We start from the raw sequence: 26,913 nt of genomic DNA, 5'->3' as shown, positions 1-26,913 counted from the left end.
TTTTTTTGTGGAAGAAAGAAGTGTGAAAGTGATGAAAGAGAAAAAAAATAGAGAATGAAGAAAAATTTGATAAGTTTGATAAAATACGAGTTGTATTATTTTAATAATAAAATTAAGAACTTTATGATGCAAAGACTAAAAAACCATAATTTTAATGTGGTGGCAAAAAATCAAATAAAAGTATTTTTGTCTTTTCTCCAACAATTAATTTTTTATATTATAGATTGATCTTAGAGTTGGTCTTTCGATCAAACTTAAGCGGCTCCAAAAATTGAGGATATGGTTAAAATGATCCAAAGAGTGTTGTTTTTTATTTTTTTTCTCATCTAGCGAATTCAATATGTTTCAAAGTTATCTAGCTACACGATTGATAGGGGTGGACAGACGGTGACCACCCGTCGAAACCCGATCGAACCGAAAGGGTTTTGGGTCTACGGGTCGGGTAAGTTCGGACTTCGGGCATGAACAGAGCTTAAGTATGGGTGTGATTGGGCATGAACGGTCAGTTTCGGTGTTGGATATTGGAACCGTCGGAACCCGTAACCGACCGATTCGCTTAGAATATCTTTGTTTCACATTAATTGGGCTGGGCTTAAAATGCAATTGGCCCAGAAAATTGTTAAGGTCTGATAACTAGGGTTACTACTAACTTCTCATTTTCAATTTCCTCTTCACTGAATCTCAGCCACATATAGGGTTTACCGCTGCTCGGAGATTCCTCACCACCACCATCCTCAATTCCTCATCGTCATCCCAATCGAAGATTCAAGCAACCACCATCGTCATCCATCATCTCTTCTATGCTAAGTATCCTTCTTTCTCCTCCTCTCAGTTGCTTTTTATCTTCTTCACGATTTGGTCTCTTATAGAAGTTTACTGATTTTGTTCCTTGTTTTACATGTTAAAAGGTTGGTGGTAATGTAGCTTAAGAGTTATTGTCAGCTGAGATTAACTTCACAAATTTAAGAGGTAGTTTCTTTTCACTTTATCTCTTACATTTGCTTAAGTTCAGTGTTTGGTTGTTCTTATATTTTTCTTCTTATATCTATTCCGTTTTCTGCAAGTTTATTGAGTTATGCAAGAAGCTGGAGATATGCAAAGGGTTGGAGGAGCAACATGAGCTGGAAATGTGCAAAGTAACGGTAATTTTTCTTCTGTTTGAGCATATTCAGTTAAATTTTATACATGTATGTTAGTTGTGAAAATTTGAGTTATGTATTGAGTATGTTTTGGTTTAGTTTTGTGTGTATTTGAGTATGTATTGTCATATGCTCTAACCTTAGCTATAAGTGTTGTTGAATACCCATCCATAATCATATATACCTCTTATATTGGAACTCATGAAACAATTTTTATAACCTTATCATTGGGGTATTATGTGTCTACTATATACTCTTAGGATAATGTTTCTTAAATATTTGAAAACAGCAAGTCCACATGTAGATATTATGAGATTAATTGCAACAAAAAAGTCAAATAATTGAACATGAGAAAGTCACTATAATCATGGCATGCAACTAGCTTAAGCACATACATATATATATATATATATATATATATATATATATATATATATATATATATATATATATATATATATATTAATTGTTTATCCTCAGTTTCAGTTTGCCATTTAAGGGCAAGTAGTTTATACTGTCAGGTCAATGTTCATGTTTTTACTGCTGAGTTCTGATTCTTTAGGTTGATTGATATTGAATTGTGTATAGTGTATGCCTTAGACCTTTTCATTATAGACATGTTGATGTTTTGTTACACTTCATTTCTATGGTTTATCATTTCATTTGTATGGTTTATCCGTGTAAGTTTCTTTGTGTATTTAAATAGTTTATCAGTGTAAGTTTCTTTGTGTTATGTATTTGAATGGTCTTTAGACCTTTAGACATAGTCAATTAATTTTGGTATTGAGTTACATAACATGTATTACATATTGTTATGCAAGTTTTTGTTATGCAAGGATTAAGTGTACAAGTTTTTGTTAGGAAAAGATTGTACAAGCTTCTATTATGCAAGGTCTTTCATAATTACTCATTGTTAATCTTTCGTTAATTGTTTCAGATATGGAGCAAGGCACTGTAACAGCAACAACACCCATTGAGCCAACCGCACCACTTCCTCTTATTGGTCGGAAGAAAAGAAGAGCAAATGCAAATGCTATTAGAAAGAGGTCTGAGGTATGGAACCACTTTAACCTTATTCCTAATAGTGATCCCGCTACTGCGCCATGTAAGTATTGTCATCAAAAGTACATGTGTGACTCTAAGAAACATGGAACGTCAAACTTAAAGAGTCATATGAAAGCATGCCCTAAGTATCCGTTGAACCTCTCAACCGACCCTACCCAAATTGTGTTGACATATTCAACAACTCAGGGAGGTGTTTTGGTTCCAACATCTTCTAAGTTTGATCCTTTAGGTTGTAGAAAGGGGTTGGCTTACTTTATCATTTTAGATGAGAAGCCATTTATTACAGTTGAAGGAGAGGGATTCAAGTACTTTTGTAACCAAATGCAACCCCAATTTACTATACCATCAAGGAGAACCATAGCTAGGGATTGTTTTCAGATATATCTTGATGAGAAAGTGAGGTTGAGAGCGTTATTCAATTCTAATTGTAGTAGGGTGGCAATTACAACAGATTGTTGGACATTCGTTCAAAATCTTAACTACTTAACCCTCACTGCCCATTTTATAGATAGGGATTGGAAATACCAAAAAAGGATAATTAGCTTTACAGTTATCCCAAATCACCGGGGTAAAACAGTTGGTAAGAAGGTTGAGGATGTGTTGAAGGAGTGGGGGCTGAGAAACGTTTCAACTATCACGGTAGATAACGCAGCATCAAATGATGTTGCTGTTAAGTATTTGGAGCAGAAAATCAGAAACATGAATGGGCTTTTTTTGGATGGATTTGGATTTCACATGAGGTGTTGTGCTCATATATTGAATTTGGTCGTGAGAGATGGATTAAAAGTAGCTAGTACCTCAATTTCAAATGTTAGAAATGCAATTAGGTTTGTAAGATCTTCACCCCATAGAGCTTTAAAGTTCAATGAATGTGTGGGTTATGCCGGGATTACATGTAAGAAGTCGGTATGTCTCGATGTTTCAACTCGATGGAACTCGACATATTTGATGCTAGAGGAGGCTGAGAAGTTAAAACTGCTTTTGATAAGCTAGAAGATATGGATGAAGACTATAGGGACTTCTTTGACGGTGGTGATTCCCCCCCAGTAGTGAAGATTGGGATAATGTTAAGGTCTTTGTTAATTTTTTGAAGAATTACTATGAAGCGACAAATGTTTTTTCTGTTTCCACCAAAGCGAGCTTGCATACAGCTTTTCCTTACTTGGCTGGAATTTACGTTGAGCTTAAGCAATTAAACATGGACCTTAATGGGATGTTTCCTAATGTAGATAGGGACATGTTGGATAAGTTTAAGAAATACTGGATTGATATCACTAAGATGAACCAACTCCTCTATTTCGGTATTATTTTTGATCCCCGGTATAAGTTAAGATTTGTGGACTGGTGTTTTAATGATATGTATGGACAATCTTCAGAAACTAAGAAATCCTTATTAGAAGAGATCAATAATAATCTCTCAGAAATTTTCATGGTTTACAAACAAGCCTATGACAATGCTGAAGGATCTATCCCGTCTATGGCAGCCACTATTTCTCATGGTGAAACCGCTGCCAGCATTGAAGTAACGACACATGTAGCTAGACAAAATGCATTTCAGCAACATTTGCAGTCTATGGATTCGGTTGAATAGGAAACTGAGCTACAGAGCTATTTAAAAGATAAGTGTATAAGTTTTAGTGAAAAGGATAAAGATAAGTTTGACATTCTATGTTGGTGGAAACACAATGTTACTAAATATCCAGTTCTGTCCCAAATTGTTAGAGATATAATGCCTACACCGGTTTCAACCGTGGCTTCTGAGAGTGCTTTTAGCACGGGTGGGAGGGTTTTAGAGGTATATAGAAGCTCTCTCAAACCTGAAATGGCCGAGGCTCTTATTTGTGCTCAAAACTGGTTGAGGCCTTCCTTATATCAATTCAAAGACTCGGAATTTAACGAAGACTATGAGATTTCTGAAGATGTTTTAGAAGGTATATTGTTTATATTTATCTTAAGTGTAATTATTTAGTTTTAGAAGGTATGTTGCTTATTGTTTTTTAAAATGTTCTATAGGATTTAATGGAATTTCAGTTGGGGGTGTAGCTCCGTTATCCTCTTCAACTCAGTCACAGCCTTCTGGCTGTGCCTGAAACAAAGCAAGGTAATTTTCTGTTGCATTTACGCTAATCTTTTCTTTTGTATTTATAGCAGCCTTATGTAAATCAAGTGTGTACACTAATGTTTTCTATTGTATTTACAACAGTCACTTGCTTAATTTTTTGGAGTCATAACGACTCATAATTTTGAAGCGACGCACAACACAACCAGCCCCATTTTGAAATAATTTTAAAGCGATGCACACTTTTGAAGAAGACAGTGAAAGAAAATGGTATGATGTGCACACTTTTGGTAAGACTTTATTCTAATTCTGATTCTGTTTACTTTTTTTATTTTGAAAATTTTATGGATTAATGTTTTGTTGAATTGTTGTAGTATTGAACATGACAACATTCTCTGTATGAATTTATGTATGTGTCTGTGTTGGACATCGACACTTGTGATTATGTTGAGTTTCTTCATTTTTCCAAATTATTACCCGGTATCGACGTGTCAGTGTTGGTCCAGTGTCTGTATCCGTGTAACAGCCCGATTTTATTAGATATTTTATTTATTAGCTTATTTGTGTGTTTTATTAATTATTTGTTTATTTAATTATTATGTGGTATTACTAATTAATTGAAATATCTAATTACATGCATATTTGTGTTTTATGATTTAATTAGGTTATTAGTAGTATACAATGTATTGGGCCTACTTAATAATTGGATGGGTGGGTAATAACATAACTAAGCCCATTAAGAGAAATATAGTAAGAAGAGGAAAACTAGGATTTTAGAGATAACACAATTTGGGGAAATGAAGAGAAAGAAGAGAAGAGAGGAGAAAGAACAGGAGAAGAGGAATTGTAGATTTCTTGAAGTTAGAAGGAGAAATTCAAGAGGTAAGGGTTTGAATCCAAGTTCTTATAGGTTTATATGATTGGGTAATGTTGTGTATGCTTTCTATTCTTCCATTTCATGAATTTAGAAAATGATAGGGTTTATGTGAAATCAATTGGATTTTGTGGTTTGTTCATGTTCAATGTGTTGTATGGATGACCCATGGTTAGGAACATGTTTAGGAACCTTGTATATGTGCAAAATTCGTTTTCAATTGATGTAGGGATTGTATATGGGTTAATGGGTGTTGTATGAGGGGATTAGGGGAGAAAAATGGTGAAATCTGAGTTTTCACGCAGCCTGGGTCGACCTATGCAGAACCTGAGTCGACCTAAACAATCCAGAATGCCAAAAATATATTTTTCCTTCTGTTAGGTCGACCTAGAGGAGTTTTGAGTCGACCTAACTGAGTTTGCGTCGACCTAGAGGTTCAATTTTGAGCAGATTTTGTAAAGACCATGACTTTTGATCCGTAACTCTGTTTTATGCGCCGTTCAAAGCATTGGGAAGCTAATGAGATTTTCTACATGATAGAATAGGGTTGATTGGCATTTATTTAATTTAATTATGATTTTAATTGAAAATAACATGTAGTTATATGTGTATGTTATGGATGAATCTTGTATGACTAATGTTCATGGATGCCTTATGAGATGTTAATGTCATGAACTATGTGATTGATTGTTAAATGCTAATTGATGGGTGATATTGGATTGAAAGTCATGTTGTGTAATGTTGTGCAAAGTTGTAAAGATGTGATTGAGTAGTTTAAGAGATAGAGAGATCGTCTTACATGCATGAGTCTTGTTTTGTTGCACACGTACACAAGCATGATTCTTTGAAAGTGGCAATGTCGGGTAATCTTGCGAAGATTATTGGCTTGTCCCAAACCTAACGAGTATGGGGTTTGAAAGCTTAACGAGTATTGGGCTTTGAGGTGGTTATCTTGTCCGTAGAGAGTGGCAATCGGCGTGACCGAAAATGATAACGGAGGGATCCACATGCATATCGCATTGAGTCACACTTGAGTCGCACGTGTCGGTGTGATATGTTGTTGTTGGTGTGATTTATGTGATATGAATTGTGTGGAATGATGTTGGTGGAGATGCATATATGTGGATTTGTGATTCATTTGATATGAATTAGTTGTTGTGTTATGAATGTGATATATGTGATTGAAACATATTTGATGTAGATGTGAATTTATATGTACTAATGATATATGTATATATGTGTGGATATGTGAATCATGTTTGATTGAGGATGATACATGGGTAAGAGAGGTGATTACATGTATACTTGTAATATTAATGACACGATTCCAATGATGTAAATATATTCTATGATGTTTTGTGAAATGGGATAGAGATGAATATGTGCATTTGGTGATATATGTTCATACTTGTGATACATCGGTGAATCTTATACATGTCTATATATTTGGAAAAACATGTGTATGTGATTATGTGATGATAACTTGTATATTTAGAATATGATTATGTTTGAATACAATTGTTACTTCGTGAATGTTGTCGAAAAGGATATGTACTTAGAATCTACATGTTGGTGAAACATGATTATATACATTGTTTAGAAATCATGTTTGATTATGTGGAATTGAATGAGCTAAGTTGTATGACATGAATATGTGAATCTTGATTAATTGCATATCATGCATGTTTATGTGAAGAGTGATGAATTCTTGAAATGTATTCTTGTTGTGTTTTACATTTCCCATATTATGTTTATCTATAAGAAGTTGAATTCTCACCCTTCTATTTGAATGTTATCCTTTGTTGGTAACGTGCAGGTTTCATGGATAGCGATGCTTCGAAGGAGGCTTAGCTTAGAGATTTATATCTTTGTAAGGTGTCGTGACTAAGTAGTCACTTGTGCTCTGGTCATATGTAACACATGGGGTTGGGTTTTATGTTTTTATGACTCGTTGTTATAAGATATTTGTTTACTCGTACTGTATTTTCTATTTGAATACGTTATTTTGTTGATGAATGGCCTTGAGCCGAGATGTTGAGATATGGTGGATGATGTATGGGAATCATTCGACTTTACCATTTATTTGATGATATGATTATTCCGCTGTGATTTGCATGTTGTTTTAAATCCCGTGTTATTTGGAAATGACCATTGCATGTTTAAAGATAAAATGTTTGTTTTATTTTGAAATATGTGTAACGCTCTCGTGAGATGCATGCTTCTTTACTCTGATTTACGCAAATGTATGCCTTATTTGTTTAGTATAGAGTTGGGGGTGTTACATAGTGGTATCAGAGCACGGTCGGTCAGTTGGCCAGGTCATTTATTTTTTTCCTATCCCTTTTGTCTTGGATTTGTGTATATCACACGATCAATACTGTTTGTCTGTCGGTCGTTGGATGTCTTAGGACAATGGCTGCAGGAAGGAATGTTGACATTAATGTTGAGGCGGTGATGAGGTGGACTGGTGCGATTGGACAAGTGCCGCAAGAGAATGCCGGTTATGGAGGAAAGGATGAGTTATGTGCGTTTGGAGACTTCCTAAGGTGCAATCCGCGGACTTTTGAAGAAACTATGGACCGGACAAAGCACATGCATGGATGAGAGAAATGGAAAAGATTTTTCAAATCATGATTTGTACGGATGTACAGAAGGTGCAGTTGGGTACTCACATGCTGACGAAAGGAGCTGACGATTGGTGGAGTAATACTGTGCGAAGATTTGAACGAGAAGGTATTGAAGTCACTTGGACTCTTTTTCGTGATACATTTTTGGAAAACTATTTTCCAGAAGATGTGCGTGGGAAGAAAGAAGTGGAGTTTCTAAAGTTGAAACGAGGAAAAGGATAATCCAGTGGGATACCTTATCATATCAAGAGGAAACAATCTGGTTTTGGCAAGAATCTAAGTGGGGGAGGGACTCCTACTCCACTTAAGTGTTTCAGATGTGGTGTTGAAGGTCATTGTACTGCTGAGTGTAAGAAAGAGGTTGCTACTTGTTCCAAGTGTGGCAGGCCAGGCCACGTAGCTGCTAATTTTAGAGCGGGTTCGAGGGTGACTTGTTACAACTGTGGAGAGCAAGGTCACATTAGTACCAAGTGTGACAAGCCGAAGAAGGAACAAGCGAAAGGAAAAGTACTTGCGTTGTCTGGTGCTAAGACCACTACTAAGGATAAGCTAATCAGAGGTACGTGCTTTATTATTGATAGTGGTGCAACGTATTCATTTATTTCTTTGGATTGTGCTAAGAGGTTGAATCTTGTGTTATCTGATATGCATAGAAGTATGGTTATTGATACACCTGCTATGGGTTTTGTTTCTACTTTTTATGTGTGTTTGAATTGTCCGTTGAGTATCTTTGGTAGAGATTTTGGGAATTGATTTAATTTGTTTTCCGCTAGAACAAGTTGATGAGAATTTCGGTATGAACTGTTTGGAGTTGAAGCAAGTAATTGTAATCTTAAGAGGGATTTTGGATCGTGGTGTTTTAAGTAATTTCGAGTGCGAGTTCTGAAGGAACACTATGTGAATACAAGATCACACTCACAAAGATGTTTTTGATTCATGGCAAACTCAACAAGCATACAAGCAACAAGGCACAAGCAGAAGAACTCAAAGAAAAGCAAGCATTGGTCACTCATGACAGAGCAGGTCGACCTACTATGCATATAGGTCGACTCAACACAAGTAAAATAAGAGGAACTCAGAAAAATAGCAGTCAGGTCGACCTACTCCCAACCCAGGTCGACCTAAAATGGAGAAATTTACATATCATTCTGCTAGGTCGACCTACACAACAACTAGGTCGACCTAAACTGAGGAAAGGTCCCCAAAACGCATCTGAAGTGGATTCTGGTCGACCTACTTCTTTAACAGGTCGACCTAACTGGGAACAAATGTCATTCAAAGGATATGCAGCTCTGTTAGGTCGACCTAAGCACCACAAGAGGTCGACCTATTTGATCAAAAATGCCAAAATTTCTGGTTTTCTTTGCTCCAACAGATAAGCTCTCATATATATTGTCCAAGGTTCATTATTGCTTCTCAACACCAACAACTGAAAGATACACAAATGCTTCTCATCTTCGTTCTTAATCATCTCCAACACAATTACACATAATCATTCTTGCGTTGAGGGTTAGTGATCGAGTTCGATAACGTCCATGGAACGGAATTGAAGATTCCTAGTGGGTGAAGATTTGTGGGGTTTTTGGTGAATAAAATCTGAGGGTTTTGTCCTCCAAGATAGGTGAATTTTGGGGGTTTTTATCAAGAAGCTTCATCAAGGATCCAGCTGAGTGTGAAGATTGAAGAACAAGTGTTCGATCAATTCAAGACACTGCAGAAAGGGATCAAAGTGAAGCTCTTGGAAGACCTTAATCTGGCTCAAGATTAAGGGGGAAGAAGATTCAAAGGATAGACAAATTTGGTTTATTGTTTATTGCTTTGTTATCTTCTTTGTATAAACTGCTTTCAACATTAATGGAAGATTTCCCAATTTCAGTTTGGAATTGGGGGCAGACGTAGTCGTAGCGAGGACGATCGACGAACTGCCTAAACAAATATCGTGTTCTTGTCGCTTTTATCTTTTCATTTACGTTCTATTCATATTTGGTTATAATTGCAAATTGATCAACGATTCGAGTGTTAAAATTGTGAATTAAGAACTTGCATAAACATCACAATTCATCACACATTGAATCATTATCAATTTGATCATTATCACCAAGTGTTTGTGTTTTTGCTTCTTTCACTATTACTGCATTGCAAACCAAAGTTTATCAATTTAGAAGTTAATCGATTTTCAGCTGTGAAACGTATTGATTCGATAACATATCACTTCATCGTTAATCTCAATTATCTTGTGGTTTTGGCACATATACGACCCTTGCAATAACGGTCCGGAATAGACGCAAGTCGATTCAGAACCACTTTCGCATTAGTTCGAAATAATTCCGAAAAACTCTGTGAGATCTATTCACCCCCTTCTAGATCCTTAGGCCAACGTCTAACAAGTGGCATCAAGAGCCTGGTTTATTCCGTGCTACGTGAAACACTTATTGGAAAGATGGCTTCCGGACCTAAAGGGGCTCACAATAGAGCTCCAGTTTTCAACGGTGAAAACTATGGCTATTGGAAGGATTGTATGTGTGTCCACATCAATGCAATTGATAGGAACATCTGGACAGCTATTGTCAATGGTCCCTTTCAGATCACCATGACAAATGCAGCTGGTGCAGTTGTTCCAAAACCAGAAAATACTTGGGATGCTGAAGATGAAAAGAGATATGGATACGATTGGAAAGCGAGAAACATTCTAATCTCAGCTCTAGGAGTTGATGAATACTATCGCGTTTCCCATTGTAGATCCGCTAAAGCTATGTGGGACACATTGCAAGTTGCCCACGAGGGAACGGATGATGTCAAACTAGCTAGAATCAATACGTTAACTCAAGAATTCGAACTCTTCCACATGGAAGATGGTGAATCCATCGAAAACATGCAGAAGAGATTCGTTCACTTGAAAAATCGTTTAAATTCTCTTGATAGACCTGTTTCCAATGCAGTTGCTACTAACAAAATCTAAAGATGTTTGAACAGGGAATGGCAACCCAAGGTTACAGCAATAAAGGAAGCAAATGATCTAAACACCTTAGACATTACCACTCTCTTTGGTAAACTAGAGGAACATGAACAACACCTTAAATGCCTTGACATGCATGAGAAAAGGGCAAAGAAAGAGAAGAACATGGAGAAAGAGGTAGAGAAGAAGTCAATAGCTCTAAAGGCTTCAAGTTCCAAGACCTCAAGACAAGAGCTAGAGGATAGTGATACAAGTGATGACGAAGACTCCGATGATGAGGAAATGGGACTGTTTGTGCGAAGATACAACAAATATCTAAGGAAAAATGGAGCAAAGCATTCTGACAAAGGTTTGATCAACTATAGAAAGCAATCAAACAAGTTCAAACAAGATGACAACAACAAAGGAAAAATCAAAGGCCCTTGCTTTAATTGTGGGAAAGTCGGTCACTACAAATCGGATTGTCCATATCTTAAGAAGGAAAAAGAGAAGAACCAAAGCAAAGGTCATAACAAATCTAAAAGAGCCTACATCGCATGGGAAAGTGATTCATCTAGTGAAAGCTCATCAAGCGATGAAGAAGAATCAGCAAACTTATGCCTTATGGCTCATAAACACAAGAAAAAGAAAGCTGTAAGTCATCTTAAACCTGAACTCATAGATAAGGTATCTCATTCTCAACTAAAACTTGCTTTTGAAGAATTACATAGAGATGCAGTTGAAGCTTTCAAACTTTTGGCCTCAAATAAGAAAATCTTTTCATATCTTGAATCAAAAGTTGAGAAAACCGAAAAGGATATGGAAGCTTTAAAACAATCTATGCTAGACATTCAAAAGGATAAAGTTGAAATAGATCCTACATCATGGTTTGGTTGTGAGACATGTCACATTTGGCAAAAAGAAGTAAGAGATCTAAAAGCCAAATTAGACAAGGCTCTACAACCAAAAGTGACTTTTGCGGTTGATCCAAATAAGTTCAAAAGATCGTATACTCCTTTATATAGTAAATACACTTTTGTACCAAAAGTATCAACTAGCAAAACAGCATATTCTCATCATATTACCTGTCATTATTGTTGCAAAAAGGGTCATACCATTGAAAAATGCAAATTTAGGAGGATTTTAGTTCCTAAAGGAGTATTTCAATGGTTGCCCAAGTGCAACAAATTATGTACTCACTACCAAGGACCCAATGAAAATTGGGGACCTCCCTCTCTAAATTTTGCAGGAAAAGTGTCTTGACATTGCCGAAAGGTTGTGGTTCCTTGATAGCGGATGTTCAAGACACATGACGGGAGACATATCTCTTTTCGTTGAGTTTCACGCAAAGAAAAAGGGGTATGTCACCTATGGAGATAACAATCGGGGAGCCATACTTGGTAAAGGAAGTGTAGGTAACCCCTCTACCACAACTATAACTGATGTACTGCTAGTAGAAGGCCTTAAGCATAATCTTTTAAGTATAAGTCAATTGTGCGACAAAGATTTTAAAGTAATGTTTACAAATTCTGGCTGCACAATAGAACATACTAAGAAAAGAGACATTATGTTTAAAGGCTTAAGAGTAAACAACATCTATATACTAAACTTGGATGAGGTATCTAAGTCTAGTACCAAGTGTCTAATTTCTCTAGGCGAAGACTCATGGCTTTGGCATAGACGTCTCGCCCACATAAATTTTGACTTACTTAATAAAGTTGTCACAAAAGATTTAGTAATCGGCTTACCTAAAATGAAGTTTTCAAAAGATCATCTATGTGATGCTTATCAAAAGGGAAAGCAAACAAAAATCTCTTTTAAATCAAAGAACGTGGTTTCAACATCAAGCCCTCTTGAACTACTTCACATGGATCTTTTTGGCCCTTCAAGGACTAAAAGCATAGGTGGAAACATCTATGGTTTTGTCATTGTCGATGATTACTCTAGATTTTGTTGGACAATATTTCTACCTAGTAAGGATCAAACTTTTCCAGCTTTCACACAATTTGCAAGATTATGTCAAAATAAAATGAGCACCAAAATAGTTGCAATTCGAAGTGATCACGGTGGAGAGTTTGAAAACTATCTTTTTGAAAAATACTGTGATAAACATGGAATTGAGCATAACTTTTCAGCTCCTAGAACACCACAACAAAACGGTGTGGTTGAACGTAAAAATCGGGTTCTAGAGGAGTTGGCAAGAACAATGCTGAATGAGGGTAGTCTACCTAAGTATTTCTGGGCTGGCGCGATTAGCACCGCATGTTATGTCTTGAATAGGATAATAATACGTCCTATACTGAACAAAACTCCCTATGAATTACTAAAAGGTAGAAAACCAAATGTATCTCATCTCCATATATTCGGTTGCAAGTGTTTTGTCTTGAACAATGGTAAGGATAATCTTGGTAAATTCGATGCTAAAGCTGATGAGGGCATCTTCCTTGGTTACTCACAATCTAGCAAAGCATATCGGGTATATAATAAAAGATTACTTATAGTAGAAGAGTCAGTACACGTGTCTTTTGATGAATCTTATACAAAATATGTCGAGAAGGGTCTTTTGTTTAATGGTGCAGGTCCATCCACTGAAGACATTGTCCAAGATAAGGAAGACGAGAATGAAAATATTGTAAAGAAAGATGCTGAGAAAGAGAAAGATGAGTCTCATGATGAAAATGAAAAGGAAAGCATCTCAAACAATGAAGAACTTCCTAAGGCCTGGACAAATGTGAAAGACCATCCAATTGACAACATAATAGGAGACATCTCAAAGGGCGTTACAACACGCTCAAAGATAAGTAACTTTTGTCATCATTTTGCTTTTGTTTCACAAGTTGAGCCGAAAAACGCTAAGGACGCATTACTTGATGAGCATTGGCTAATGGCCATGCAAGAAGAATTAAACCAATTTAAACGGAATGATGTTTGGGACTTAGTCCCTCATCCGGGAGATCATCAAGTAATAGGCACTAGATGGGTTTTTCGTAACAAACTTGATGAAAACGGCGTTATTACTAGAAACAAAGCTAGATTAGTTGCCCAAGGTTACAATCAAGAGGAAGGTATTGATTATGAAGAGACATACGCTCCTGTAGCACGTCTCGAAGCTATTCGCCTCTTTCTTGCCTATGCGTGTTCTAAAGACTTCAAACTATTCCAAATGGATGTTAAAAGTGCCTTTCTAAATGGCTATATAAATGAAGAAGTCTATGTTGCTCAGCCACCCGGCTTTGAGAATTACATGTATCCAACTCATGTTTATAAGCTGAAACGTGCTCTATACGGTCTTAAACAAGCCCCTCGGGCTTGGTACGAACGTTTGAGCAAATTTCTTCTTAGTCAAGGGTACTCTAGGGGTAAAGTTGACACTACTCTCTTTATTAAAAGAAAAGATAAAGATGTACTCTTAGTCCAAGTTTATGTAGATGATATTATATTTGGGTCGACTAATGCAAAACTTGTCAAAGATTTTTCTAAGCTTATGCAGAGTGAATTTGAGATGAGTCTCATGGGTGAGCTAAATTTCTTCCTTGGCCTACAAATCAAGCAACTCAGTCATGGAACGTTTGTAAGTCAAACTAAATACTGTACAGAGCTGCTCAAAAGATTTGGAATGAGTGAAGCGAAGGAGATTGACACACCTATGGCAACAAATACTAACCTAGACAAAGATGAGAAAGGTAAAGAGGTTGATGTGAAATTGTACCGAGGTATGATAGGTTCACTATTGTATCTTACTGCCTCAAGACAAGACATTATGTTTAGTGTGTGTATATGTGCAAGATATCAATCTTGTCCAAAAGAATCTCACTTAAAAGCTGTCAAAAGAATTCTGCGATATTTACGTGGAACTACTACATATGGCCTATGGTATCCAAAGGGAAATGAGTGCTATTTGGTAGGATTCTCCGACTCAGATTTTGCTGGCTGCAAATCCGATAGAAAAAGCACCAGTGGGACATGTCATCTATTCTCAAATTCATTGATAAGTTGGCATAGCAAGAAACAAGTATCGGTTGCATTATCTACTGCTGAGGCAGAATATGTAGCTGCCGGAAGCTGTTGTGCGCAGATATTATGGCTCAAGCAACAACTTCTTGACTTTGGTATTAAGCTTGATCGTATACCTATCATGTGCGACAACACAAGTTCCATAAACTTGAGTAAAAATCCTGTCTTACACTCACGAACCAAGCATATTGAAATAAGGCATCACTTCCTAAGAGATCATGTAGAGAAAGGAGACGTTATATTTGAACATGTAGAAAGCAAGAAGCAACTAGCTGACATCTTCACCAAACCTCTAGCAACGGAGCAATACTTCAACATTCGTAGGGAATTAGGGATACTCGATATCTCTAATTTGGGCTAATTACGTTTGTTTTCTCTTAAAGTTATTCCTTTACTTTATATCTATATATTGGTTATTCTCAAGCTAACATTTCTCTTAGTGTAAAGGTAGTTCATTATCAAGCCAGGCATCATTCCACATTGACTAAAGGCTTCCACTAAACGGTGACACCTACATATTGAGAAGGCGGTAACATGATTGTTGTTCACTTCCAAAAATATCATTGATGCTATAATATGCTATCAATTAACATGCTTATAGTGACTTCATACATATATCTCTCTTGCTCATGTATGTGTTTCATCTTTAATCATAGCATATCATATTCTAAACATACAAGCAAGTAACTAGACATAAACACATCTCATATAGAGCATTTTCACAAATTTTGGGAATTTAGGTCGACCTAATCTGCCTCTGAGTCGACCTACACAAGTCATTTTTCAACATACAAAAATGCCCAGTTACGTCGACCTACCCTTCTTTTAGGTCGACCTAATCTGCATTTTTTTAAAGACTTGTCTGTTAGGTCGACCCAGCCCTAAATTAGGTCGACCTACTACTATAAAATTTTCCCAAATTGGGTTTGTTGGTCGACCCGACCCATACCCCCTCATACATAATCATCTCTTTTACCTCTTTTGCTCATTTGCACTCCATTTGTACGGCCAACCCTAATTCCTCAAGCACAAAATCTATCACAAATCTTCCTTCTCACTCTCCTACTCAACAAACATGCCTCCAAAATCAAGAAAGGGAAAGGAAGTTGCTGCTAGTTCATCTTCTCAACCGGTAAGTGCTCTTGTTCATCCTGACTGTAGGGAAAATTTTGAGAAGTGGCAGATGAAACGAAAAATTGTTAAGCAATATACCTATGATCCAAATCTGGTTAAAAATATGCATATCCCCGATGTCGCTGATCTGATTGAACATCAAAATATTCATCCCTTAGTGCAATGTGATACTCCGTACTGTGAAAATACTGTCAGGGCTTTCTATGCAGGCTTTACAAAAGGGGATGTTGTTGACAAACGGGCTTGGATTAGCATCTTTGGTCTCAAAATTGTAGGTGATGAATTCTGTATGGAAGACGGGGATGTACCGGGAAACTATGACCATGTGGCCTACATGAAATCCATCCTCAAAGACCCTTCCGTATTTGACAAACCAAATGAAACAATAACAGCCGGTCACCTGAAGCCAGATCCTAGGCTCCTAAATTGGGTCATCTCAAGAATCATTCGACCAAGAGCAGGAGGGTACTCAAGAATTGAACGGAACGAAGTTGTGCTCATGTATCTGCTGCAAAACAGAACGCGTATACATTGGCCTTACTTTCTAGCTGCTAAGTTTCATGAAGTCCAACAGAAAACTACCGCCATGTGTTATGGATCAATAATTCAAACAATTGTCAACCATTTCGGCATGAGGCTTGATCACTTGCACTACATCAGCATGCAACAATCTCAAGAATTCTCACAAACAACCTTGACCCTTATGGGATACCACTGGAATCCAGTTAGGAAAACCTACTATCTCATTCAAAAGGGAACCGGGAAGGTTATTTACAATTATGATGATCCCACGGAGTTTGGAAACATTGCAGGTAATGAAGAAGAAGGAATTGATCAAGACAATGCAAATGATGATGATCACCATATGGAAGATGTTGCACAAGATACGGATGAAAATTGGAGATATGTTCCTCCACAACAAGAGGATATCCCTTGGGGATATACAGCTCCACCTCCGCCGGATCAAACCAACATCATATCCATGCTCGAGAATATGCAGCTCCTACAACAACAGCACTTCGACACACAGCAGCTCCAATTCCAACAAATGCAACAGCTTCAACAAGACCGCTATGACGAACAACAACGCCAATATCAATCGTTATATAGCTTGGTTCAGGACCACAAAGCTGACTTTGAGACATTTGCATCCAACTCCACTTTAAGACAGAATCAATATGAGGAAACGACATTGAACCGTCATGCCAATCTAAGTCAAAGCTTCAATACCCTCAATCTTTCTGTGCTTGATCTGTTGGAACAAGTTGAAGAAGATCGTCCTCATACATTTCAAAGAGGAAGGGGAAGAAGGGGCAGGCGTTAGGATGCATTCTCCATCATATCATCATATCATTGCATTTCATTTCATTATCATTATGTTCAATTGCTATATGTTGTCGTACTTTGCCTTTTTTGTTAATCTCTTGGATTATTATGTATGTTAAAGTGTACCTTTAAACATGTTTGGTTCTTATGTTATAACTATCTACCTTTTATCTATTATACTATGAATGCTAGCGTTTTATCTATGTTTCTCTCGTTACTCTCCTCTTCTATTTCGTTGTATCTCTTTTGATGTTGTCAAAGGGGTAGATAGATGCTGAGTGTACGGGGGAGCTCAGCTGAGTGTACGGGGGAGCTCAGTATGCAGCCACTTAAGCTTACGCATACAAGTCCGGGGGAGCTTTTACCACTTATTGCCAAAGCTTCTACTACCGGTTTGCCATCATCAAAAAGGGGGAGTATGTGAATACAAGATCACACTCACAAAGATGTTTTTGATTCATGGCAAACTCAACAAGCATACAAGCAACAAGGCACAAGCAGAAGAACTCAAAGAAAAGCAAGCATTGGTCACTCATGACAGAGCAGGTCGACCTACTATGCATATAGGTCGACTCAACACAAGTAAAATAAGAGGAACTCAGAAAAATAGCAGTCAGGTCGACCTACTCCCAACCCAGGTCGACCTAAAATGGAGAAATTTACATATCATTCTGCTAGGTCGACCTACACAACAACTAGGTCGACCTAAACTGAGGAAAGGTCCCCAAAACGCATCTGAAGTGGATTCTGGTCGACCTACTTCTTTAACAGGTCGACCTAACTGGGGACAAATGTCATTCAAAGGATATGCAGCTCTGTTAGGTCGACCTAAGCACCACAAGAGGTCGACCTATTTGATCAAAAATGCCAAAATTTCTGGTTTTCTTTGCTCCAACAGATAAGCTCTCATATATATTGTCCAAGGTTCATTATTGCTTCTCAACACCAACAACTGAAAGATACACAAATGCTTCTCATCTTCGTTCTTAATCATCTCCAACACAATTACACATAATCATTCTTGCGTTGAGGGTTAGTGATCGAGTTCGATAACGTCCATGGAACGGAATTGAAGATTCCTAGTGGGTGAAGATTTGTGGGGTTTTTGGTGAATAAAATCTGAGGGTTTTGTCCTCCAAGATAGGTGAATTTTGGGGGTTTTTATCAAGAAGCTTCATCAAGGATCCAGCTGAGTGTGAAGATTGAAGAACAATTGTTCGATCAATTCAAGACACTGCAGAAAGGGATCAAAGTGAAGCTCTTGGAAGACCTTAATCTGGCTCAAGATTAAGGGGGAAGAAGATTCAAAGGATAGACAAATTTGGTTTATTGTTTATCGCTTTGTTATCTTCTTTGTATAAACTGCTTTCAACATTAATGGAAGATTTCCCAATTTCAGTTTGGAATTGGGGGCAGACGTAGTCGTAGCGAGGACGATCGACGAACTGCCTAAACAAATATCGTGTTCTTGTCGCTTTTATCTTTTCATTTACGTTCTGTTCATATTTGGTTATAATTGCAAATTGATCAACGATTCGAGTGTTAAAATTGTGAATTAAGAACTTGCATAAACATCACAATTCATCACACATTGAATCACCATCAATTTGATCATTATCACCAAGTGTTTGTGTTTTTGCTTCTTTCACTATTACTGCATTGCAAACCAAAGTTTATCAATTTAGAAGTTAATCGATTTTCAGCTGTGAAACGTATTGATTCGATAACATATCACTTCATCGTTAATCTCAATTATCTTGTGGTTTTGGCACATATACGACCCTTGCAATAACGGTCCGGAATAGACGCAAGTCGATTCAGAACCGCTTTTGCATTAGTTCGAAATAATTACGAAAAACTCTGTGAGATCTATTCACCCCCCTTCTAGATCCTTAGGTCAACGTCTAACACACTATTATGGTTTAGTAACGATGGTTTATGTTTCATTATGATTGTCGACTGTATATTGACAAATTAAGGACTTGATCACCCTTAATCTATTGTTGATAGAAGATGAGATCGTATTGGACGAGATAAACTTCTCTTACTAAATTGGTATTGTGTAAAGCGATTAAGGAGAAGTTGAAGAGTCGAATTAAGGAGTTGTTGGGAAGAGGTTCATTTGTCTAAGTGTATGGTCGTAGAGTTGCACTTGTTTTGTCGAGTAAGAAGGAGGAATGTCCTAATGAGGCAATGTTTTAAGGATGTTTTGATTCTATGAGTGACGATGAACATACTGAACATTAAGGATTGTGTAATGGATGTTGAAAGAGAATAAGTTTGTGCGAAGCCTTCTGAATGTGAGTTTTGGTTGGAATATGTGAATTTTCTTGGATATGAGATTCGAGATGAGGTGAGTTGATGCATATATCGACAAGTGGTAGTTTATACTTCAAGGTAACTTTAAGTTCATGATAAGAATTATTCGATGTATACATTGGAGTTGTATGTCGTTGTGTTTGTTTTGGAACATAAGAGACATTATGGTTTGGATCGAGAATTAAGGCGCGTAGTGACTACAAGGGTTGAGAATGAAGTAAAGAAGATGGTTAGATTCTTGAGAGATTAGGATTTTGGTTTGAATTACCATCTTGGAAAAGCGAACATTGTAGCCGATGCATTTAGTAGGAAGTCATTGCATATTTCTATGTTGAGGATACAAGAGTTGGAAATCGTTGGAACAATCTAGAGAGTTGAGTTTGGTTGTGAAGCGACGTCTCCTTGCATTAAGCTTAGTATGTTGAAGCCTACGTCTGGTGTTCTTAACGAGATTAGAGAGAGTCAGAAATTGGATTGCAATTGGTTGACGAGATGGCATGGATTAATTAAGGTAAAGGTAATCACTTTCAGATTGACGAGATTAGAGTCATGAAGGACGTGATCGAGTTTGCATTTCTGATACTTCGAAGTTGGAAAAGAGAATTTTGAATGAAGGACATCGTAATGGTTTGAGTATACATCATAATGCTACTAAAATGTAACGAGATTTGAGGAAAATGTTTAGTGGTAAAGTATGAAGAGGGATATAGCGGAATTGTGTATTTGATTTGGACTTGTCAGAAACCGTTTAGTTTGTACAACAGTTATCTATTCCCGAGTGGAAGGGAGATCATATTTCTACGGATTTTGTTTCGGGTTATTCGAGAACGTCGAGTAAATGTGAAGCGATTTGGATTATTATGGATAGACGGACAAATGTGTTCATTTTATTCCGATAAGGATGGATTATTTGATGGAAGGACTTGCTAAGTTGTACACCGAGAGGATTGTGTGTTTGTATGGTATTCCGTCAAGTATTGTTTTGGATACAACTCCGAAGTTTTATTTTGGATTCAGAAGAAGTTCGCGGAGTGATTTGAGATTAGAAGTGAAGGTACTTGAAGGTTGAATGAAGGATTTGTACTTGGGGTTAGTTGCTTGAAGAGAATTTTCGAGGACGAAAATATTTTAAGTGGGGGAGAGTTGTAACAGCCCGATTTTATTAGATATTTTATTTATTAGCTTATTTGTGTGTTTTATTAATTATTTGTTTATTTAATTATTATGTGGTATTACTAATTAATTGAAATATCTAATTACATGCATATTTGTGTTTTATGATTTAATTAGGTTATTAGTAGTATACTATGTATTGGGCCTAATTAATAATTGGATGGGTGGGTAATAACATAACTAAGCCCATTAAGAGAAATATAGTAAGAAGAGGAAAACTAGGGTTTTAGAGATAACACAATTTGGGGAAATGAAGAGAAAGAAGAGAAGAGAGGAGAAAGAACAAGAGAAGAGGAATTGTAGATTTCTTGAAGTTAGAAGGAGAAATTCAAAAGGTAAGGGTTTGAATCCAAGTTCTTATAGGTTTATATGATTGGGTAATGTTGTGTATGCTTTCTATTCTTCCATTTCATGAATTTAGAAAATGATAGGGTTTATGTGAAATCAATTGGATTTTGTGGTTTGTTCATGTTCAATATATTGTATGGATGACCCATGGTTAGGAACATGTTTAGGAACCTTGTATATGTGCAAAATTTGTTTTCAATTGATGTAGGGATTGTATATGGGTTAATGGGTGTTGTATGAGGGGATTAGGGGAGAAAAATTGTGAAATCTGAGTTTTCACGCAGCCTGGGTCGACCTATGCAGAACCTGAGTCGACCTAAACAGTCCAGAATGCCAAAAATCTATTTTTCCTTCTGTTAGGTCGACCTAGAGGAGTTTTGAGTCGACCTAACTGAGTTTGCGTCGACCTAGAGGTTCAATTTTGAGCAGATTTTGTAAAGACCATAACTTTTGATCCGTAACTCCGTTTTATGCGCCGTTCGAAGCGTTAGGATGCTAATGAGATTTTCTACATGATAGAGTAGGGTTGATTGGAATTTGTTTAATTTAATTATGATGTTAATTGAAAATAAAATGTAGTTATATGTGTATGTTATGGATGAATCTTGTATGACTAATGTTCATGGATGCCTTATGAGATGTTAATGTCATGAACTATGTGATTGATTGATAAATGCTAATTGATGTGTGATATTGGATTAAAAGTCATGTTGTGTAATGTTGTGCAAAGTTGTAAAGATGTGATTGTGTAGTTTACGAGATAGAGAGATCGTCTTAAATGCATGAGTCTTGTTTTGTTGCACACGTACACAAGCATGAGTCTTTGAAAGTGGCAATGTCGAGTAATCTTGCGAAGATTATTTGCTTGTCCCAAACCTAACGAGTATGGGGTTTGAGAGCTTAACGAGTATGTGTTAGAACAAGATTTGTTCTGATCAATATTCTTAGTTTTGATTATAACAAGGATATGAATTTTGTGTGAGATAATGTGGTACTCTAATTCATTGCAATTTCCATTTCAGGAAATATATAAAGAGTACGCACAAATCAGCGCTCAGAAGCTTTGTCTCAGAAGGTTCAGCATGCAACATCAGAACATGGTCTGGCAAGACATCAGAAGATGGTCAAGGCAGAATCAGAACATGGGTCTATGAAAGCATCAGAAGAACTTGAGGTCAGAAGCAGAAGCACTGAAGTTCTCATGGTATCACGCTCAGAAGCACTTCAAGGTCAGAAGACAAGAAGATGCTATGCACCAAGCTGTTTGACTCTGATGATATTCAAATATTATATTCAAACATCAGATCAAAAGAAAGTACAGGTGGCAGGCTACGCTGACTGACAAAAGGAACGTTGGAAGCTATTAAAGGCAACGTCAGTAGACACAGCGTGAACAAGGCTCGAGGTAGTTGACAAAAGCGTGAAACATTAAATGCAAAGCTGTACGGAACACGCAAAGCATTAAATGCATTCAACGGTCATCTTCTCAAACGCCTATAAATATGAAGTTCTGATGAGAAGCAAGGTGACGAATTCTTGAACAACTCTGAACCAAATTCTGTGAATATTAACTTGCTGAAACGCTGTTCAAGTCAAAGCTCAGAAACTTCATCTTCATCAAAGCTCACTACATTGCTGTTGTAATATATTAGTGAGATTAAGCTTAAACGTTAAGAGAAATATCACTGTTGTGATTATAGCTTTTAAGAAGCATTGTAAAACTCTTATTTGATTACATTAAGTTGTAAGGAACTAGAGTGATCAAGTGTTGATCAAGATACTCTAGGAAGTCTTAGCTTGTGTCTAAGCAGTTGTAATTAGAGTGATCACGTGGTGGTCAGGATACTCTAAGAAAGTCTTAGCTTGTGTCTAAGCATTTGTTCCTGGAGTGATCAGGTTGTGATCAGGATACTCTAGAAGACTTAGTCGCGGACTAAGTGGAAAACCATTGTAATCTGTTGCGATTAGTGGATTAAATCCTCAGGTGAGGTAAATCACTCCGTGGGGGTGGACTGGAGTAGTTTAGTTAACAACGAACCAGGATAAAAATAACTGTGCAATTTATTTTTATCGTTCAAGTTTTTAAGACTACACTTATTCAAACCCCCCCTTTCTAAGTGTTTTTCTATCCTTCAATTGGCATCAGAGCGCCGGTTCTAAGGTGCAAGCACTTAACCGTGTTTAGAAAAGATTCAGGAAGAGAAAAACGCTTCAGTAAAAGATGGCTGGTGAAATTCCAACAAATGCAACTCCATCTACATCTGGCTCTGCTGAGCAATACAATGGTAACAATGGTTATACTAGACCACCAATATTCTATGGTGAAAACTTTGAATATTGGAAAGACAAACTGGAAAGTTACTTTCTTGGTCTAGATGCTGATCTATGGGATCTTCTGTTGGATGGTTACAAACATCCTGTTAAAGCTACTGGTGTAAGGCTTACGAGAAGCGAAATGAATGATGATCAAAAGAAAGATTTCAAGAATCATCACAAATGCAGGACTGTTTTGCTGAATGCTATCTCTCATGCTGAGTATGAGAAGATATCTAACAGGGAAACGGCCCATGACATATATGAGTCCTTGAAAATGACTCATGAAGGAAATGCTCAAGTCAAGGAGACTAAAGCTCTTGCACTAATCCAGAAGTATGAAGCCTTCAAGATGGAGGATGATGAAGACATTGAAAAGATGTTTTCAAGATTTCAAACTCTGACTGCTGGATTGAGAGTTCTCGACAAAGGCTACACCAAGGCTGATCATGTGAAGAAGATCATCAGAAGTTTGCCCAGAAGATGGGGCCCAATGGTGACTGCATTCAAGAGTGCGAAGAATCTGAATAAAGTTTCTTTGGAAGAGCTGATCAGTGCCCTTAGGAGTCATGAGATTGAACTTGACGCTAATGAACCTCAGAAGAAAGGTAAGTCTGTTGCATTAAAATCTAATATTAAAAAATGCACTAACGCTTTTCAGGCTAGAGAAGAAGATCCTGAAGAATCAGAATCTGAAGAAGAAGATGAACTGTCCATGATCTCCAGAAGGGTAAACCAACTCTGGAAGAGCAAACAAAGGAAGTTCAGAAGCTTCAGAAGTTCAAAGAGATTTGAACGTGGAGAATCTTCTGGTGACAGAAGATCTGACAAGAAGAAGGCTGTCTGCTATGAGTGCAATGAGCCTGGACATTACAAGAATGAGTGTCCGAAACTTCAGAAGGAGAATCCCAAGAAGAAGTTTCATAAGAAGAAAGGTCTTATGGCAACATGGGATGATTCTGAATCAGAATCAGGATCAGACTCTGAAGGAGAGCAGGCAAACTTTGCGCTGATGGCGACAGAAGATGATGGATCAGAATCTACATCAGAATCAGATTCTGAAGAGGTATTTTCTGAACTATCTAGAGAAGAGTTAGTTTCCAGTCTAACAGAGCTTCTTGAATTAAAAGCTCATCTTAGTATCAAATACAAAAAGCTGAAAAAGCAATTTGAATTTGAAACTAAGAAGCTTGAGTTGGAAAATTCTGAATTAAAAGAAAAAGTTTTAAAATTATCCAATAACGTTGGATCTCCTTCTGATTCAGAAAAATCCACTCCTAGTCTGAATCATATTCTGAAAGAATATGACTTAAGTTTCAGGAAGTTCTTATCTAGAAGTATTGGCAGAAGTCAGCTAGCTTCTATGATATATGCTATGTCTGGAAACAAAAGAGTTGGCATTGGTTATGAGGGTGAAATCCCATACAAGCTTGAATCTGTGGATGATATGAAAATATCATACAAGCCTCTGTATAACCAATATAAATATGGCCACTCCCATGATATTAAGCACACATCACATGCACAAAGTTTTCACATAACACACACCAAGAAGCATGTGACACAACCTAAGAAATATCATGGAACTCAGAATAAGAAGAATCATACTGTTCCTCCTGTTAAATATTTTGCTAAACCCAAGTTCAATCAGAACTTGAGGAGAACTAACAAGAAAGGACCCAAGAAAATGTGGGTACCTAAGGAAAAGATTATTCCTATTGCAGATATCCTTGGCGGTAAAGAGGACAGAAAGCAAAATGTCATGGTACCTGGACTCTGGGTGCTCGCGACACATGACGGGAAGAAGGTCTACATTCCAAGACCTGGTGCTTAAACCAGGTGGAGAAGTCAAGTTTGGAGGAGATCAGAAGGGCAAAATCATTGGCTCTGGAACCATAAGTCTTGGTAACTCTCCTTCCATAACTAATGTACTTCTTGTAGAAGGATTAACGCATAACTTATTGTCCATAAGTCAATTACGTGACAATGGTTATGATATAATCTTCAATCAAAAGTCTTGCAAGGCTGTAAGTCAGAAGGATGGCTCAATCCTATTTACAGGCAAGAGGAAGAACAACATTTATAAGATTGATCTTTCTGATCTTGAGAAGCAGAAGGTGACTTGTCTTATGTCTGTTTCTGAAGAGCAATGGGTCTGGCACAGAAGATTAGGGCATGCTAGTTTGAGAAAGATTTCTCAGATTAACAAACTAAATCTGGTCAGAGGACTCCCAAATCTGAAATTCAAATCAGATGCTCTTTGTGAAGCATGTCAGAAGGGCAAGTTCTCCAGACCTGCATTCAAGTCTAAGAATGTTGTTTCTACCTCAAGGCCGTTAGAACTCTTGCACATTGATCTGTTTGGCCCAGTCAAAACAGCATCTGTCAGAGGGAAGAAATATGGATTAGTCATCGTTGATGATTATAGCCGCTGGACATGGGTAAAGTTCTTGAAACACAAGGATGAGTCTCATTCAGTGTTCCTTGAATTCTGCACTCAGATTCAATCTGAGAAAGAGTGCAAGATCATAAAGGTCAGAAGTGATCATGGTGGTGAATTTGAGAACAGATTCTTTGAAGAGTTCTTCAAAGAAAATGGTATTGCCCATGATTTCTCTTGTCCTAGAACTCCACAGAAAAATGGAGTTGTAGAGCGAAAGAATAGGAATCTACAAGAAATGGCCAGAACCATGATCAATGAAACCAATATGGCTAAGCATTTCTGGGCAGAAGCAGTAAACACTGCGTGTTATATTCAGAATAGAATCTCTATCAGACCTATTCTAAATAAGACTCCTTATGAATTGTGGAAGAACAGAAAGCCCAACATTTCATATTTCCATCCTTTTGGATGTGTATGTTTTATTCTGAATACTAAAGATCATCTTGGTAAGTTTGATTCTAAAGCACAAAAGTGTTTCCTTCTTGGATATTCTGAACGCTCTAAAGGCTACAGAGTATACAATACTGAAACATTGATTGTAGAAGAATCAACCAATATCAGATTTGATGATAAGCTTGGTCTTGAAAAACCAAAGCAGTTTGAGAATTTTGCAGATTTTGATATTGATATATCAGAAGTTGAAGAACCAAGAAGCAAAGCTGCAGAAGCTGGGAGTCTCAGAAGCAATGGATCAGAAGATCAAGTTGCTGCATCTTTAGAGAATCTGAGAATCTCTGAAGAACCAACAGTCAGAAGATCACCTAGACTTGCTTCAGCTCACTCAGAAGATGTGATCCTTGGGAAGAAAGATGATCCCATCAGAACAAGGGCATTCCTTAAGAACAATGCAGAATGTCAATTAGGTCTTGTTTCTTTGATCGAGCCAACTTCTGTTGATCAAGCTCTAGAAGATCCAGACTGGATAATTGCCATGCAAGAAGAACTAAATCAGTTTACAAGGAATGATGTATGGGACTTGGTTCCTAGACCAAAAGGATTTAACATCATCGGTACTAAGTGGGTTTTCAGAAACAAGCTAAGTGAGAAAGGAGAAGTGGTAAGAAACAAAGCCAGACTGGTTGCTCAAGGTTATAGTCAGCAAGAAGGAATTGACTACACAGAAACCTTTGCACCAGTGGCCAGG

General features: G+C 37.2%; 1 protein-coding gene across 1 annotated transcript; it reads left to right on the top strand.

Moving 5' to 3' along the window:
- Positions 1-478: 478 nt before the first annotated feature.
- Positions 479-3,795, top strand: LOC131648669 (zinc finger BED domain-containing protein RICESLEEPER 2-like). Its single transcript, XM_058918405.1, has 3 exons — positions 479-539; positions 2,077-3,110; positions 3,298-3,795. The coding sequence occupies exons 1-3, from the start codon at positions 479-481 to the stop codon at positions 3,793-3,795; spliced, it is 1,593 nt and encodes a 530-aa protein (XP_058774388.1).
- The last annotated feature ends 23,118 nt before the right edge of the window (positions 3,796-26,913 follow it).

This window comes from Vicia villosa, linkage group LG2 (genome assembly GCF_029867415.1).
Source record: "Vicia villosa cultivar HV-30 ecotype Madison, WI linkage group LG2, Vvil1.0, whole genome shotgun sequence".
In the NCBI taxonomy this organism is placed as follows: Eukaryota; Viridiplantae; Streptophyta; class Magnoliopsida; order Fabales; family Fabaceae; genus Vicia; species Vicia villosa.
The sequence above is the reverse complement of the archived record's forward strand: the minus strand, read 5'-3'. Positions and strand labels throughout refer to the sequence as shown.

Excerpts from the sequence above, each read along its gene's own strand:
- LOC131648669 (XM_058918405.1), top strand. The coding sequence starts at position 479 with ATGGGTGTGATTGGGCATGAACGGTCAGTTTCGGTGTTGGATATTGGA. Across the intron at positions 540-2,076 it reads TATTGGAACCGTCGGAACCC|ATATGGAGCAAGGCACTGTA; the intron begins GTAACCGACCGA and ends TAATTGTTTCAG. Across the intron at positions 3,111-3,297 it reads GGATTACATGTAAGAAGTCG|AATTACTATGAAGCGACAAA; the intron begins GTATGTCTCGAT and ends AATTTTTTGAAG.